This window comes from Malaclemys terrapin, chromosome 4, assembly GCF_027887155.1.
Source record: "Malaclemys terrapin pileata isolate rMalTer1 chromosome 4, rMalTer1.hap1, whole genome shotgun sequence".
NCBI classification, from domain to species: Eukaryota; Metazoa; Chordata; order Testudines; family Emydidae; genus Malaclemys; species Malaclemys terrapin.
In genome coordinates this window covers 80937178-80954242 of record NC_071508.1, presented here as the reverse complement: position 1 = coordinate 80954242, position 17065 = coordinate 80937178, and the positions used below count along the sequence as shown (strand labels likewise).

Genomic DNA, 17065 nt, shown 5'->3' with positions numbered 1-17065 from the left:
TCTAGCTGTAACAGGGGGTTAGACAATCAGAGAAGGGACTTCACTGTTCCATGCGCCTATGAAAAACCAGTCTGAACCCTGGACTGTCACCTGGCTTGTGAAAGCTTTAAGAGCCTGTGTCAGGGTGCAGGGAGGTTACCAGCTTTGCACAAACTCAGACAGCATTCATAGACACATAGACCAACATGATCATCTAGTCTGACCTCCTGCCCTTCACAGGCCACAGAACCTCACCTACCCACTCCTGTAATAGACCCATAAACTCTGCCTGAGTCACTGACGTCCTCCAATCATGATCTAAAGACTTCAAGAGTTCCTGAGCAAATGGAGCTCAGGGCAAACTCCAGGCAGCTCATGCGTCTCCCCAAGGGGTGGGGGGGTTTGTTCCAATGCTTAGCCAAACCAGGAAGCCTCCTTTCAAATATGAACCCTTCTCCAATATAATAAGTAATAGACTGGCACCATAAACTGCAACCAAGCCTACCTCCCTTGGTAACTATCTGGTTTCCGCACCTTTCCCTCACGGAGGTTTAACCTCATGTAGGAGCTTTGCTCCCAGCATGCCCATGGGAAGAGACCAAGAGCTGCAGTGCAAAGGTAGCTATAGCTGCTTGATGCCTGCCTACCTGAAATTCTTGTTCTGCTTGCCCTTTCCTAACCCATTATTGGCTTATTTACTTCAACTAAGCCATGATCGGTTTAACAGAGTCCTGGCCCAACCACCCCAGTGGAGCCCTGGCTAACCCTCCAGGCTAGGCAGCAGCCACTGGCCTGATCCAGCAATAACCGTCACTGCAGCTAGTATGTCACAGCCTCTCCTGGCTGGCACCACGACAGAGTTCCCAGAACAGAAGCAGAATGTGGTACTAGCGATGGGTTTGTTTTTTAAAGACTTTTATTGGAAAAGAAAAAAAAAATCCCAAAGTGGTGAGGGCTGGCCCAACACCTGCGTGAGAGCAGAAAGAGGGGAGAGGCCACAGTGCCCCGGCACAGACATGGATTAGAAGAAACAGAAGGGAAAGGAAGAGAAAAGGGAAAGGCCCATGAACCTGGGGGAGATTCTTTCCTGGTTGCTGCAGGACTTTTGGGTTTGCACCTGCTGGTGGAAAAGCAGGCAGCAGGAAGGGGTCACCCTGACCGAAGAGGCCAGTCCTCAGGTGAACAATTTGTGAGCAAATGCAGGTGAAGGGGGGGAGGCTACAGGCACACAGCAGACCACCGCTGGGAGGCACACATCGTGCCTCTTGCAAAGTCAAGGAAACCAGAAATAACGAGACACATCTCCAAATGTTTCCATTGCACATGAGCCCATCCATGCACTGGGGCTCATCCCTTCCTGCTCTCATCATACCTGCCCTCTGTGACCAGGTTATTTGCTAATTCAGTGGTTAGCTTTTCTTTTTCCTTAAAGCACCGCTGTGAATCAGACAGGTCACGAGCTTCCCAGAGACGTGCAAAAGGCCACTTAGCTCCAACAAAGGGTCCAAAACCGTGAAGGGCTCCAGCTGCTCCCAGCCCAGAGCACCCCACGTGCATTGCACTGAATAGCTGAAAACAGAAGCAGAGAAGGGAACACTGGGGTTCAAATAAAGGTGCCAGACAGTGGCACAGAGTGGGTATGGGGAAGGTAAACAGCACCTTCTTCAGGCGAGGGCAGATTTGGTCTCTACAAAACTAGTGATTAAAAAAGGCATCATGGTTAAGGATGAAGTTGGGGAGGAGGAAGAATGGAATTTGGCAAAACATCGCCGAGCGGGGGGACCATGCTGCAGCGCCGAGTGGTGTATGTCCAGATGGGTTCAGGCACCGTGTCTTGGAGACGGGAGGGTCGGCCCGTCCCTTCTAGTCCTTCCCCTTCCCTTTCCTGGCTGTTTGAAACAATAGACATGAGTTAGTGCATCTGCAGGATGACCCCATTGTATCTGGAGAGGTCACTTCAGCATGTCTGTAGCTCACCTGGTACAAAGCTGCCTGCATGCCACTGGCTTGGGTTTTGGGTGCAGTGGCACATAGGCCAGGCAGCTGCAGTGAATCCAGCCAGGACCAAGGGAGGGTGAACCCTGCTAGTGCACTTGCCTGGAAAGTCTCTGCTCAGTGGGTACAGTGCTTGCCATCCCCAGAGTCCCATGTGGTGCTACCATCTGCTAGCAGATCACTCAGACCTCCTGTCCTTTGACATACCAGAAGGCACCATATTATGATTAAACTCAGTTGCGTTTTGGGGGTGTAGTGACCAGGTAGGGCTGGCAGGGCAATAGCAGGGGAGGACATCCAACAACTGGTCATGTCCTGGTCACAATCATAGAGTGAGGCCTGCCCAGGCATTGAGGAAACCAGCTCAATAATCTATATACCACTGTCTGGCACTCAAAAGTAGATGGCAAGCACAGATGGCAGTTCCCAGCTACAGCTTTGACTCCAGTGGGCACAAGCAAACTGTATCAAGACCCTTTAATGACCAACAGTGAGAATAGACTGGGGGCCTTTCACACCTTGAAGGATCCCAAAATGCCTCTCAGAAATTGCTTAAGCCCCATTGAAATGCAACTCTCTGTAGGGTGCACTGCGATGCAACACACCAGGTAAGGAATGGAGCGAGCGAGGTGAAATCCTAGCTCTACTGAAGTCCATGGGAGTTTTGCCAATGGAGACAGGATTTCACCTACAGACTCCTGTAGTGGGATTTTGAGCCCTGTGGAATGTAATGATCTGAATAGGAATTTCACCAAGGTAGAGTTACCAACCCAGCTCTCGTGAAAAGAACCAGCGTCTTAAGGAGCCCATGTATCCAGGACCTTAGTGTTTTGTTTCCTCCAACAGATTACTCTTGCATTTGCAGAGAGCTCCACAGACCCTGCCAGCACACAGGGTCAGTACTGACTCAGAGCCCTTCCTAATGAATCACCAGCACCAGACTGCAGTGTTAGGGCTGTCCTTGGAAGTACAATCCAGACAGACACAGCTTAGCTTGGGAGATCCAACAGGATCACATCCCCACCTGGGATGGCTGCATTCCTCTTGAATGTGTCATGCCTCCGACATGCAACGGCTCTTCCCACGCGGAGGTGGGATAAGGACTTCTAGTGGTGGGGACTGACCTTTGGATTTTGACTTGGTCTTGGGAGAACAGGGCTTGGTCACTTGAATGGTCTCCTGACACTCGGCATTGTACAGGGCTTTCTTCAGGGTGCCTGAACGGGCCTTTAGACCTGTGGCAGCATCACACCCGCCCCAGCTCTCAAACTTGTACTTGCAGTCAGCTGGAAGAGAGGTTGGAGCCATTAGTTCTATGCAGGGCCCAGAGTAAATGGCAGCCCGTTAGGAGCCTCAGGAACAGTGTTGGGCTGGCAGCCAAACTATGTTCAAGCTGCTCAATCGGACAGCCTGGTATTGCATTCACGTTAGTCCAGCCAGCAACCACACTGCCTCGTCAGGCCCTGCAAGACATTGGGTCATCCCACTTGAGTGAATAGCACCAGCCACATGCAGCATGTGGGGCCATTACTGCCCCGTGTCACATGGATGCAACACCCTGATAGCTTATGTATAGCTCTCATGCTCCCTCATGGGGACTTGACACCTGAACTCTGTTCTTCACGGGGCTGCCCAACAAACAGGCCATTCCAAAAGGTCTGATATCCAAATGGTGAGGCACAGTTAGGCAGCTGGAGGGCAAAGGCAGATGAGGCTACTCGCCACAGTCCCCATCCCCCAGCTCAAGCTTCGATGATTGCAGCACCAGCTAATATAGTTTCAGAGGGGGCTTGACAAGAATGGCCCAGGGGTCGCCAGGTCTCAACTTCTGGGAAGGGAAGCAGGACTCACAAGCCGGGCAAGTATAAAGCAAAGATCAGTTGTGTGGTACTACTGGGTCAGACTGTCCGGTGACCCCCATTCTGCATCAGACTACTGGTGTATCTAACCTGCCCCTGCTGCACTGGGTCAGATCAATGGCCCATACAGCCTGATATCCCTACGTGTCACCAAGGGCCTAAGGTGGCCTGCAGAGCCTTTACTGCAGGGGCCCTCCCAAATGGAGTCCAATAGCAGCAGTTGAATTTGGAACCCTCCAGCTAGGGTTAGTCTCTGCTCATTTCAGCATAACCCGTCCCTGGTAGTAAATTCCTGTGTTGGCCAGGTGCCCTACCTTCTCTAGGAAGTGGAGAGCTTAGCAATGGCTATTGCTCCTATGGCAGAGCTAACCTGACTTGCGTCTAGCCTTTCATCCATTGCATTGCACCTACAATGCACTGCTCTTTTCCCTATCTCACAGATGTGCTGAACCCAGGAGTGCCCACTGTGCAGCTCATGGCCATCCCAGCCTGTAACAAAGGTGTGGTCTGCAGAGACACCATGTCCCACCATGCAATCCTCTGCCAGGTGGGAATGGCCAGGCCAGACCATTGCATACTGGGACATGCAGGCTCTATATGACACACAGATACATTAGCACATTGGGTGCAAGGCAGTGGAAGGTCAGGTCATAGGTGCACACTTGGGCTCCTGTCTAGCTGCTTGTATGGTCCTGAGAAGGGTAATGTTGGGGCTCCCATATGTTAAAGGGACAACAACCACAAAGACTCCAGCTCCCCACAGCCATGGGAAGTTGGTGGTCCCTGGTTGCCCTCTGAGCCTGGTGAGTCTCTTTGGGATGGGGTGTGCACTCACCTCCAAACTCCTTCTTCCAGTTGCAGGGGATCTTGCACTTGAGTCTCTTAGTCTCCTCCTTGCAGGTCCCCTCACGGTAGCCCACACCACAGTCTTTGCTGTTTGGGGTGCAAGGCCCCCAGCGCCAATCCTCACACTCGGAGCCGTTCTTCTTCACCTTGTCTGCAGTGCAGAGGAGGGAGCAGGCAGTCACTCCGAAGGATACAGAACAGCAGCTGGTCCCATAGACAGGGGTTCTACCCTCCCTCACTTGCAGCCAGAGACATGAACATCCCCTGCCCCCACCCGTAACCAGCCCCACAGAGTAGCGGATGAGGGACAAGTTCTCTTCCTAAGCAGCCATGAGTTTGCCCCTCACCTTTCTTGTTTTTACCAGCCTCAGAGGCTGCAGCCAGGAGGATCAGCACCAGGAGGAGGAAGAGCCCACGGACCTGCATTCTGCATGGAAGAAGGGAGATGTATAAGCACAGAAAGCCAAGCCTGTGCACTAGGGGGAGGACCCAGGTGTAAGGGATGGCACATGTGAGGAGAGGGACATGGGGCTGATGGTGGGGAGGGAAAGAGGGTTCTGGAACTGATGGGCAGGATTGCGTGGGCTCTGGGGAGCGTGTCTGGGTCACTCTCTTCTGTGCAGCCCCCTCTGGACTCTCCTCACAACCCGTGTGTCACTCTGCAGGACAGAGCTGGAAACATGCACAGCCCCAAACTCTGAACTGAGATCTCTTCCCTAGGCAAAGCCCAGGGCTGGAGGAGGGACTGAGGGACAGGAAATGCAGGAGAGGCTACCACTCTGAGTGCCATGAGCCCTAATGCTTGGCCTGGCCTAGCAGGAGGGAGTCAGGGCCCTTTCTAGGCCTCTGTGTGTCAAGTGGGAGCCTCACCTAGCTGCAAAATTCGGGAGGCTCCTAAGCCAGGCTCAGGGACAGGGATGGGACACAGGCAGCCATTGTAGTCTGAAGGAAAGTGAGGCTGGCTTGCCACCACAGACCAACAAACAGTGAGTGTGACAGGACCAGACTCCCCAGCCTGTGTGTGTCCCCAACTTACAAGCCCTCCAAGCTGTGGGACATTCAGACATAGACAGAGGCTGCAGAGGGTCCATGGTGCAATCCAGCTCCCACCCCAATCCTCCCCTTCCAAGCTGGATGGTCAGGGCTCACAGTGGGGTGGCTGCAGCCATATTTAAATAGATGCTACCTTAGGTTACAGAGGTGCATGAAGGAAGGAGCGTTGAGTCCTTCCCACTACAGAGTGAGGGATGGATAAGGTGACCCCAGATACCCTGTCCAGCCCATCCCTCTAGCTGGGTGAGGAGGAGGTGCCCCCCCCAATAATGAGTTCCCCAGTGTTCCAGCAGCTCAACCCCTTTTATCCTGCTGCTGGCCTCAATACTGAGCCTATGGGCAAGAGGCAGTGGGCCCAGCATGCATGTCCCTACCTCACAACCATATGCCTGTCCCTCTGGGAACTCGGTGTAGTCTAAATGCTGCCCCCTCAGGCCCCCTGCTCCTAGTCAAGGTGGGTCTGAGGGGATTTGACTTTCAGGGTTCCACAGGCATGAACAAAGAGGAAAGTCAGCTCCTAGTGGAGAAGGGCCTGGGGGGAGAGGGGGAAGAGCAGGCAGGGGTGGGGGTGAGCAGAGCCTTCATATACTAAATGCAGACAAACCATCCCAAGGTCTTGCCCACATCAAAAGGCAGTCGCCTCCTCCCTGAACCAGCCAGGAAGGCACATCTGGATGGGCATGTCACCACCGAGATGTGAGCAGACTTTGGTTTTAAGTTGCCAACCCTCCAGGATTGTCTTGGAGACTCCAAGAATAGAAGATTAATCGTTAATTCAAGATTATGTCACATGATGAAATCTCCAGGAATACATAAAACCAAAACTGGCAACCCTAGGTAGTTTCCAGGTGAAGGAAACCGGACAGTGAAAAGGAGGGGGCAGCCAAAGTTACCAGCCAGGACTTGTCCACACCAGCCTGGTGAGGAGGCAACTTACAGCCACACGCACAGAGCCCACCCTGAGAGGATCACAGATGATCACAAAGCTGTAACCATCTTTATATGCCTCTATGTATGGAGGGTCAGGTTTCGCTGTGGAAGTGGCTGGATTCCTGGCCTCTTCTGGGTTCTACAGGCTCTGCTGTAGCCATGTGAAAAACCAGGCCCTGTGCGCAAGTTAGAGAAGGCCTTTAGCTCTGCACAACACTTGGGCCTGATTCTTTCTCTCTCTCTCTCCCCCCCCCCCCCCCCAAGCTCCCATTGATGTACGGTGGTGGGAAAGTGCAGGATTGGGCCCTGCTTTTCAGCTTCCCTGGAGTCACCTTCTCTGTCCCCCCCTGCAGGGGGGGACCCCTTCCGGTAAGTATCAGGGTGGGAAGAGGGCTCAGGCCTCCTGGTACAGGGTGTGGGTTGGTACATTAACATCACAATCTCTCCCCCCACCCCCCAATTTCAAACCAGGAGCAGGCAAGAGGAGGCTGGGAAAGCCAATCTGCCTGAGGGTGGGATTTGTGCTGCTCTGGCCCTTGGAAAGCTGTTTGTCCTGTTTGTCTGCTGGCAGTAATGAGCCTCTGCTCCCTACTCCCCATCCCCAGTGATTCCCCAGCCCCCTTCCATGCCCACATTTCCCAGTGCCTCTTTTATCCAGCGCCCAGCAGGCCGCCTCGCCCACGCCAAAGATCCTCGACGTTGGGGGGACGGCAGCTGCCATGGAACCTTTATCCGGCTCCAAAAGAATCCAGGGCAGAAAAAAACCACGACCATCAGTTTTTGAGAACTAAAACAGAAGATTAAAAAAAAACCCCCACACAATGTGGAGCTCATGTGGCGCTTTAGAAGTGAAGCTGCTCCCCCTGCTGGCTCCCTTAATGTCAGTCCATTACCATATCGCCACAAAGGGACCATGGATGCAGAAGGCCAGTCTGTGTAGGGGGAGGGGGAAGACATGGAAGTAGGAGTTGTGCATGTGTAACCCATACATTTCCTGGGTGGGGTGCTATGGCCCATCTAGTGGCACTGAGACCACTTAGAGAGAGTTAAATGAGTCTGCTCTACAGCCTTAGCTAACAGCTGGTTGGCTTTTAGCTCATGCAGTAGAGACTCATGTACTAAGCTCCAGAGGCCCCAGGTTCAGTCCTGCCCACTGATGACTGGTGTAGCTGTCAGTGTTACAGGTGTGCATGCACATGCCTCTGTGTTTGACTGTGCAATGGAGGAACTTGTGCACAGTGGGAGAGCATGTATATCATGCATCTGTGGATGCATGATGCGGGAGTGTGTCTGGAGAGAGTATGTGCACAGTGGGACTGTGCATGTGTTTGTACTATTGAGCAGTGGGTACATTTGTTAAGTTGACTGAGTTTCTTCTTTAGCTCCACACCTGCTGACTTCTTTGAGAGGGCCCCTGGCTAGGGTTGCAGTCAGAGGTGCAGTGTCCCTGCGTGGGCAGGTCAGTGACTCGACTCTCCTCCTACTCACTACACCCTGTTAGTTTCCAGTAAATAAGGTGGTGAGAAATGGGCCCAACTCCAAATGAGAGACCTGGAGGGTGGGACCCAGAATCCAGACTCAGAATTCCCCAGCGCACCTGTTTCCACTGTAGACTGAACCCTAAGCCTGGATGCCCCTGCATCGGGTGGGGTTGAAATCTAGCTCTGGAGCCCTTTCTAGAGCTGTTCTGCAGAAAGCTTCTTTGGTGGGGTCTGAGCTGCTGCTGACATCAGTGCATCTGTCCCCTCCTCATAGCTCCAGGAGATCCCGCAGCATTGTGGGTGTGAACAAAGGGTCCTAGCAATGGGGGGATGGGCAACAGCTTTTCACCTGCTCTTTCCATGACTAACAAGAATTCCTCTGATGTTTTCCCCATTGGTGGCAGTTCCGTGAAGGGCAGCAATAGACGCATTGAGCTGGTACAGCCACTGACAATGCCAACTTCCCCCACACCCACCAAGGGCCAATACCAAGGGGTTGGTGGGTGACAATGCCAGAGGGTAACCTGCACATTAAATAGGTACAACTTCACCACCAGGGGGAGCTAGACAGGTTGCACCTGAAGCCCAGGCTCCCAGCTGGCAGAAAGATCAAGGCATCAGGGACTGCACTAAGCTACTGCTCACAATGCTTTTTTAGCTTGAGGCATCATTCTGATTGAAGAAATGGGGTGAGGGGGAAGAGGGTGTCAAGCAGAGGTTGCCCTGGAAATTACGTCATTAATAGCCCCATTTTCCAAAGTGATGCTTGATTCTTAGAGGTGCTGAACCAGCTGGATTTGTGGGTCCACAGTGTCTCAAATACAGCAGAGATCAAAGGGGAGAGGACCGTAGCTCCCACACCAGACTTTGTCCCATTCTGGAAGGCCAGGCCCCAGTCTTTCCATTACAAATCCCATACACCTCACCCAGGCTTGGAGCTTAAACAGGAGGGGACAGGCCCCAGGCAGCTTGTTCAGAAGAGGGAGAAAACCCCTATACATGGAATGGCAACCGCCAACACAGGGAGCAGGTGAAATCCGAGTACTAGGAGGGGAGGGGATTAGCTGAGCATTAAGGTTACAGCTGCTTGGAGCCAATGCATTTGCAGATGTGATGCTTCCCACTAGGTCCATATGCAGGGGGCGCAGCTCTGCTTGGCTTCACCTTCTGCCCTGTACCAAGTGCATTGCCAGGCTATTCACTGGTCAGCCCCTTTTCCCCACCTACAAGCCCCAGTAAACCAGGGAAACATGGCACACACCTTCTCACTGTTACTTATGACTAGGCAGCTCCCAAGTGTGATGGCAGCACACCCACCCTGGCTCCAGTGAATCAACTGCCCCTGCTGTGTGAGACCCTCCCTGTAGGCCTGTTATAGGAGGGGACACACTGGGTGCAGTGTAGGGAAACACTGGGTCAACTTTCGCTCCCTTCCCCCACATGGTCACCCCGGCAGCATGCTGGGGAAAGCAGCTCTGTTCGTTATTCAGGCTCCAGTGCACTCACCTTTTGTGTGTCCGTTGCTGTGAAGCTCTCGGCTTCACTCTGAATTGAACTGTCACAGAGAATTACACAGCCCGGCTGGTTGAAGGCAGAGCTGAGGAGACGAGAGCCGCCTTCCGCTTTCCCCACCTCAGCTGGGAATTATCATGGGGAACCCAGCGCCAGCCAGAACAAGCTCATGCCCCTTCCCACCAAACTCTCCTCAAAGAGGCTGCAAGGACAAGAGCTCAGCATTGAGAACGAGCCAGAACAGCCCACCTTCCGGAGGCAGAGGCTGGGAGCTCACTACAGCCAACCCTGCTGCCCTGCTCTCGACAGCACCTCCTGCTGGGAGTGGATGGGACTAAAGTAACTAAGAGCCCCCCCTAGAGACAGTGTCCAATCCAATTCCCTACTGGGCCATCAGAGCAGCATCTTCAAACTCTATCTCCCCTTTTACTCAGACTCTCCCATTCACCTCCACTCTGACCTCTGCTTCTGCCTTGGCCCTGGGCTATCCTCTGCCCACCTCTACAACGTGGCCTTGTGTAACACAGCCTCCAGTCTGCTCAAGGTGATATTCCCATCTCCTCTGGCCTGGGCTAATGCATCTCCTTCCTCTCCAGCCTTCAACACTTGCAGACCTCTTCATTGGCTGCTCAGTGCACACTGGCTGTCCTTATTTTTAAAACTCTCCATGGAGTTAGTCCATTCTACATCATGGACTTTGTCTCTTTGTTTCTTCTGCTCTTCTAGTACCAGTCTCCTTTCTGCTATATCCCTCAACTTCTTCCCTGCCCCCAGTATGGGTGTGAAAGCCTTCTCTGCAGCTGGGATACCACACAGGCATGACTGCCCTCCCTGGTGCACAGTAAGCATGTCCTCCACCTTCTGGAGGCAGGATGCACTACCCTGTCCTCTGCCAGTGAGCAAAACCCCCAGGAAACAGTTCCAAAAACAAAACCAGAGTCCTCGTTTCAGTGTGTCCTACCAGAACTCTGTGTCTGAGCTCCCCCTGCAGGGGCAGCAGCTAAACACTAGTTTCAGAACGCTGTCCCAGTGACAGACAAGCGTAGGACAGACAAGCAAAACAGGGCAGGGGGTGGACAGGCTTGACTAAAGCCCTGGCCTAGGGAGCAAGGAGATCTGAGTTCTGTGCCAAGCCCTACTACTGAGTTGCTATGCAAGTCACTTTCCATCCATGTGCCTGAGTTGGAAAGAAAACAAAAACAAAAACCCCAACCCTTGGAGATAAACTCTGGCCATTATTCAGTCTATGGTATTCCGTGGAGAAAGGGAGGGAACAAAAATGTTCAGAATAATTTCAGTCCCCCTGATGGTTCCAATTCCAGATAAAAATAATTTGAAATGTGCTTGCAAAACTGTTGGTCCTTTTTGCAACTGACTCCACCTGCCCCCTTGCTGGCTGGTTACATTGTTCACAAGTTTGGCTCCTCAGATGTTCAAATCCAGGTACCTATCTCTCATGCCTGCTCTCTCCCAAGCAGGCTGTCCATGCTGAGCAGAGAGAGTTTATACAGATTTTGGCAGCATCTCCCATTGCCAAGGATTTCACTCACTTTGGCTCAGACCTCTGGGTGATATTGGAATGGGATCCAAAATGCCAAACGTAATAATGAGGGGCCTTGGGACCCCTTCTGATCTGCACTCTGTGCCAGGCAATGCCACTCCTGCATACTTCCCTGCCCCCATACCTGACTGCTCCCTCTGCAGCCACTAGACCTCTGGTTCTTGTTGCTGCTGCCTGGAAAGGCCCTGAGAGACCCTAGGGAGTGAGGAACATCGCTTTGCTGCTAATACTATCTGCACCCCTTTCAACACGGGGACCCCTCTGCTTGGTTCACACTGCAGCTGGGTCAGACAGCTGAGCCTCCGAGTCTGTGAAGCACAGGGCAAGGGCAGAAGGGGGTCAACCTCCCCCCCCCCCTTTGTAACCTTGATGCTTTCCCTAGAGCTGAGCAGCTCTTACTCCCCAAGGATGGGAGCAGCACAGCCTCCCTGCCAGGATCTCAGTACTGGAGGGAGCCAGGGCAGGGGACGCTAAACCTTCCCCATGGACTCATTATATGCAACAAGGGGCTGGTACCCTAACGCTCTGGGGCCGGTGAGAGAGCAGGACTGTCTGGGGTTAGTGAGCTTTCTCCAGGGACCATGATAACCTGCCTTTTGTGGTAGGGAAAAGTGCCTATTCTGAGGGGGGAGGGGTTGCCTGTTGCCCCTTACCACCTGGGATGGGCTGATTCATTCCACAGCCTCCCCTTCAGCCCTGGCTTGCAGGAGCCTGGCTGCCTGTGGTTAAAGCTGCAGCCGGGAGGGCTGGCTGCCTACCCATCCATCACATGCACCTCCTGCTAAATCTGCCCTGCTCCTTGCCTATGGCCCTTTCAGGGAAGGCCACTGACCTTCTATACCATGCTGAGACCAGCCCCCTGCTCTGACGCCATTCCCCCCTCCCCTCTAAGACATCCTTCCCCTTCAGTAGTCACATCCCTCTAGGTGTCTCCAAGCCATTCTCCTGCTCTGAACACCCCCTGCCCTCTTCCTCCACATCCTCTCAGGCTTCTTGCCTTGACCCCTCCTTCCTCCCCACTGAGCGTCTCCTTGGATTTCATCCTCACTGGAGTCTTCAGAGTCTCTTTGGTTTTGACCCTCTCTGTCCTGACTCCCTTCTGTCCTCTGCCCCATAGGGCCAGATGCTCTTCCCCTCCCATAATGGCCCTGGCAGGGTGAGTGCAGATGTTGCTCTAGTGCAGGGGTGGGCAAACTATTGGCCGCGGGCCACATCCGGCCTGCGGGACCATCCTGCCTGGTCCCCGAGCTCCTGGCCCGGGAGGCTCACCGCCGGCCCCTCCCCTGCTGTCCCCCCTCCCCCGCAGCCTCAGCTCGTTCGTCCGCTGCTGGTGCAATGCTCTGGGCAGCGGAACTCTGAGCTCCTGGGGCAGCGCAGCTGCAGAGCCTGGCCTGACCTGGTCTCTATGCTGCGTGGTGGCAGCAGCGTGGCCCGGCTCCAGCCAGGTGGTACGGCTGTAGCGCCGCCAGCCACCAGTGCTCCAGGCAGCGCGGTAAGGAGGCAGGGAGCAGGGGGGGTTGGATAGCGGGCAGGGGAGTTCGGGGTGGTGGTCAGGAGGCGGGGGTGTAGATGGTGGTCGGGGGGGAAAACAGGGGGTTGAATGGGGGCAGCGGTCCTGGGGGGCAGTCAGGAAGGAGGGGGGGTTGGATGGGGCAGCGGGGGTCAGAGGGCAGTCAGGGGACAGGGGTTCCCGGGGCAGAAAGGGGACAGGGAGAAGGGGTGGTTGGATGGGGCAGAGGTTCCAGGGGGGCCATCAGGAATGAGAGGAGGGGTTGGATGGGGCAACGGGGGTCCGAGGGCAGTCAGGGGACAGGGGTCCCAGAGGGGCCATCAGGGAACAGGGGGAGTTGGATGGGGCAGGAGTCTCGGGAGGGGGGGCAGATAGGAGGTGGGGGCCGGGCCACGACCCCCTCCCCTAACCGTCCCTCCATACAATTTACGAAACCCAATGTGGCCCTTAGGCCAAAAAGTTTGCCCGGCCTTGGTCTAGTGAATAGCCCCAGCTCTGGGGCCAGAGCAGGTCAGTTCAATGCGTCCAGCGTGCACTGGCCTCCAGGTCTGACTGGGTGGCAGCTGCTCTGTAGCGTGAGGCTGTATCACCATGGGCTGTTTTCTTCCCTGTTACGCTCAGTCCTTTCCCCTGGACATGGGGTGGCACCGTTCTTGGGCTTCCTTGGATTTTGCAGAATGAAGCAGAAAGTGTCTCAGCTGCCAGCTCTCCTCGCCCCCTGCATTGCCAGGTCACTCCAACACCTCTTCCTGCACAGAGAACTGTCCCCACGGCCCAACCTCTCCTTCCCAAGGACCTGCAAATCTGGCCCATTCAAACCTCGCCTTCCCCTGCAGATCCAGACACAGGCAGTGCCGCAGCTCCATAGCCATCTAGCCCCAGGAGATTCCTCACAGACTCTACAGATGCCCTCCTGGAATCTCCCCAAAGTCCTGCCTCTCCTGCTCCCTCTGTCAATCTGGTGAGACCTTTCTCCCCCAACCACCACTTGGCAAAGGAATCCACGGACTTCTCTTTATCTGGCCCCAGTCCACGAGGGCACCCACAACAGCACCTCCTCCTCCAGCACAGCCAGCTTCCAATCATCCCTTCCCTCTAGTGCCCTTTGGTTCCTGCTCCCCCATTACGGCCTGTGTGGGCAGCTCCTTCCCCCCAGACCTTTCCCAGCTCATTCTGCTGCTCTCTCCCCTTCCTCTTCTCAGCAAAGTGCATGAGAGTAGCACTCCCTGCTCACCCAACAGCTTCCTGGGCCATTTCAGTCTGAGCTTCACCATCCAAACTGCCCCTTCTTCTTGTAGTTAACCTGTAGCTCCCTCCTCATGCTCCCTGACCTTCCTGCAGCTTCCACACTGCGGGGCTAGATTCCCCCCCCCCCCGCCCCTTGCTTCTGATCCTGCCTTTCAAGACACCTGTGCTGGGGCTTCCCATGAGGCTGATTTCTTAGCCCTCTCCTCTTCTCCACCTACCTTTCACCTAGTGGGAGCCTGTCACTATACAGACCTCTGGTCACAGCTAGCAATCTCTGGGGATTGGCCCCACCCCACGGTGGGTGTTACCAGAGTGGGAGCGAGGAGAGGCAAGGCGGGGAGGCTGCTCCAGATGGTGTAGAGAGGAAGGCTCTTGCACAACCCATGGTGAGCACGTGAGGGGACAGAGATGGGCAGGGAGGAGAGATGGCAAGGTCTGGGCAGTTGGCTGGAGCCGTCCATGGGCCGTTTTAAGGAGGTGATTGGAGCAATGGCCCGGGAGCTAGTGGAGGTGCTGGAGAGGGGTGGTTTCAGAGTAGCAGCCGTGTTAGTCTGTATCCGCAAAAAGAAGAACAGGAGTACTTGTGGCACCTTAGAGACTAACAAATTTATTAGAGCATAAGCTTTCGTGGACTACAGCAGCCGAAGAAGTGGGCTGCAGTCCACGAAAACTTATGCTCTAATAAATTTGTTAGTCTCTAAGGTGCCACAAGTACTCCTGTTCTTCTTTTTTTGGAGAGGGATGGGAGGCACACACCAGGCAGATGCAGCCAGCAGATCAGGGGGAGGCGCTGCAGGGACTGTGAGAACTGGGTTGTGCCCAAAGCGGGCAGGGACTAAGGTGGGCCCAACACTTTTCCCATGCCCACAACTCAGCCCAGCAAGGGAGCCCCTGGAGGCCAGCCTGAAAGCCCAGCCCCCAACCCTTCCAGGGCCTGGGGTAGGAGTTTAACACAGAACAGAGCCCCCAGCAGCCCACCCCTGAGCCTTCGGGCTGGGGGGGTCACAGCCCAGAGCCCCCCGCCCCCCCAAGATACTGGATAGTTGGGCGGGGGGGGGGGTCACAGCAGGGCAGGAGGGTGAGACTATTCCGGGCCACGGGGGCTTTCTTCCTGCGGAGCGGGGCCCCTGGAAAGCCCTGGTGTGGCGGAGTCCCGTTCTAGCGCTGCTGCTCCTTCCGCAGCAGGGGGTGCGCAGCCTGCTCCGCGTCCAGCGGGACCCCCGCCCCACCAGCGCGGGGAGAAAGAGCCGCCTCGCCTTCTTCCGCTGCAGGCTGGAGAGGGGCCAGAGCTGGGGATGAACCACGCAGGGGGTCGGGGTGCCGACTCCAAGCGACCCCCCCCCCGCGACCCCCCCCCCCCCGGGAACGTGCTTGGTGGGTCCAAGGCCGGGATCAGGACTGGACACTGAGGCACGGCAGCCCGGGAAACCCTGAGTCCAGCCGGGCAGAGGGGCCGGGGGCACCAGCGGCGGTGCCAAGGATTCATTTCCTTTCCCGCTCCCCCCCCCCCCGCAGCTCACAGCACTTCACCTTCGCCTCCCCGAGGGAAGACCCGCGAGCCCCTTGTTAGGGGGTGGGGAAACTGAGGCACGGAGCAGGGACTTGCCCCAGGTCACGCAGTGAGTCAGTGACAGACTTCTGCCTGCCTGAGGCACTGGGCACCGCTAAGGTGCCCATCAGGGTGGTGTCCTGGCGCCCGGAGGGGCAGAGGCACAGATCCCGCTTTTCTGTGCGGAGGGGGCCGGGCAGCAGGTTACAACCCCCCACCCCCGGTGTTCTAGATACACCGCGACTCCTCGCTGGTCCCAGCGTGCCCGGCAGATGACAGCCCCTCCCGCGCCGATCAATATTCCCCAGGAACCTGTCCCGGGCCCTGGGCTGCGGCGAGACTCGGGGCAGGATCGCCCCGGGACTCCGGGCTGCTGCGCACGCTGGCGGGGGCTTTGAGCCGCGTTCCCCATCCAGAGGAGCCGCCGGCAGCGGGGGAGCGTCGCCCTGCGCTCCGGCGCTGCACTTACTTGTCTGGGCGCTGCGCTTTGCTCCGGTGCTCCGTGTCCGCGCGGCTCCCGGGGGTTAATCGCTCACTGCCCCGCCGCCGCGCTCCTGAGCTCCTTCCCTTTGTGTCTTCAGAACTAGTTTCAGCTGGTCACATGTGGACACCACCTCGCGGAGCACAGCGGCCCCTGACGTCGCTCCCAGCTGACAACAAAAGGTAGTTCTAGCCCAAACTTCGCAGGCCCCGCCCCCTGCGCGGAGAACCAGGCCCGGCAACAAATGCAGGAGCCCAGCAGCGCTCCAGCGGCAAATCCTGCCCCGGGGCCGCCTGGGGTTGGGGAAAGAAGAAACTGCCCCTGTCTGTTCCTAGGCGCAGGCCTGCTGGCTTGAACCCCATTACAAGCCCTGGTGGTAAAGACACAGGGCCAGCTCCCGAGGAGAGGTGATGCTGGGGTCATTTACACCTTCACAGCCCCCCAGCAAGTTAGGTAAGCAGACAAAGTAGAGTCCAAACCCAGTGCCAAAGGCCAGGGCACACAGGATGACAGGGAGAGACCTGGACTGCCAGACCCTTTCTACTCCAGTGTCAGGAGGGAGCCAGGAGACCCCTCAAAGGATCAGGCATCATGAAAAACATCTGATCAAACAGTGAAGAAGCAAAACTGTAACCCAACTGGGGAGTTAGCGATGGTATCACCCACTCAGCAACCTGCCTCCAGATCAGGCATGGGCAGCAGTGACCAATAGACACCGGAGCAAACAAAGTTTGTGACCTTATCCCGGTGCCTTGTATCCACCCCAGACAGAGACTTGAGGGGATCTGTTGCTTTGTTACCCTTTTGCAGTACTGGTCATGCCAATGAAGTCTCTTGGGTTGAATTGAATTGACTCAGGGGCAGATTCAAGGGGGATGTGACAAGGCAGGGGAGGTTACATGTCAAAGAGTGGATCAAAGGGGCATCACTTACCCGCTGAGGGGACCTGAGACAAGGGGCCAATTCCACCCCTTAGAGTCAGACCCACCTCTGAATCTGGCACAGTGACTCCAAGTCCTATTTGCAGACAGTTTCAGATGGTATCTCTGGCATGATGGCGT

At 55.6% G+C, this 17065-nt stretch overlaps 1 protein-coding gene across 1 annotated transcript; it reads right to left on the bottom strand.

Moving 5' to 3' along the window:
• Positions 1–877: 877 nt before the first annotated feature.
• MDK (midkine) lies at positions 878–16155 on the bottom strand. The gene is made up of 5 exons (XM_054027663.1): positions 15993–16155; positions 5027–5106; positions 4669–4830; positions 3099–3260; positions 878–1868 (listed from the first exon to the last, which is right to left on the bottom strand). Exons 2-5 carry the CDS (start codon positions 5103–5105, stop codon positions 1843–1845), a joined length of 429 nt encoding a protein of 142 aa, XP_053883638.1. The 5' UTR covers position 5106; positions 15993–16155; the 3' UTR covers positions 878–1842.
• Positions 16156–17065: the final 910 nt, after the last annotated feature.

Coding starts and splice junctions, on each gene's coding strand:
- MDK (XM_054027663.1), bottom strand. CDS start 5,105: ATGCAGGTCCGTGGGCTCTTCCTCCTCCTGGTGCTGATCCTCCTGGCT. Junction 3,261..4,668: donor CTGGAAGAAGGAGTTTGGAG/GTGAGTGCACAC, acceptor CCTCTCTTCCAG/CTGACTGCAAGTACAAGTTT. Junction 1,869..3,098: donor GACCAAGTCAAAATCCAAAG/GTCAGTCCCCAC, acceptor TGTTTCAAACAG/CCAGGAAAGGGAAGGGGAAG.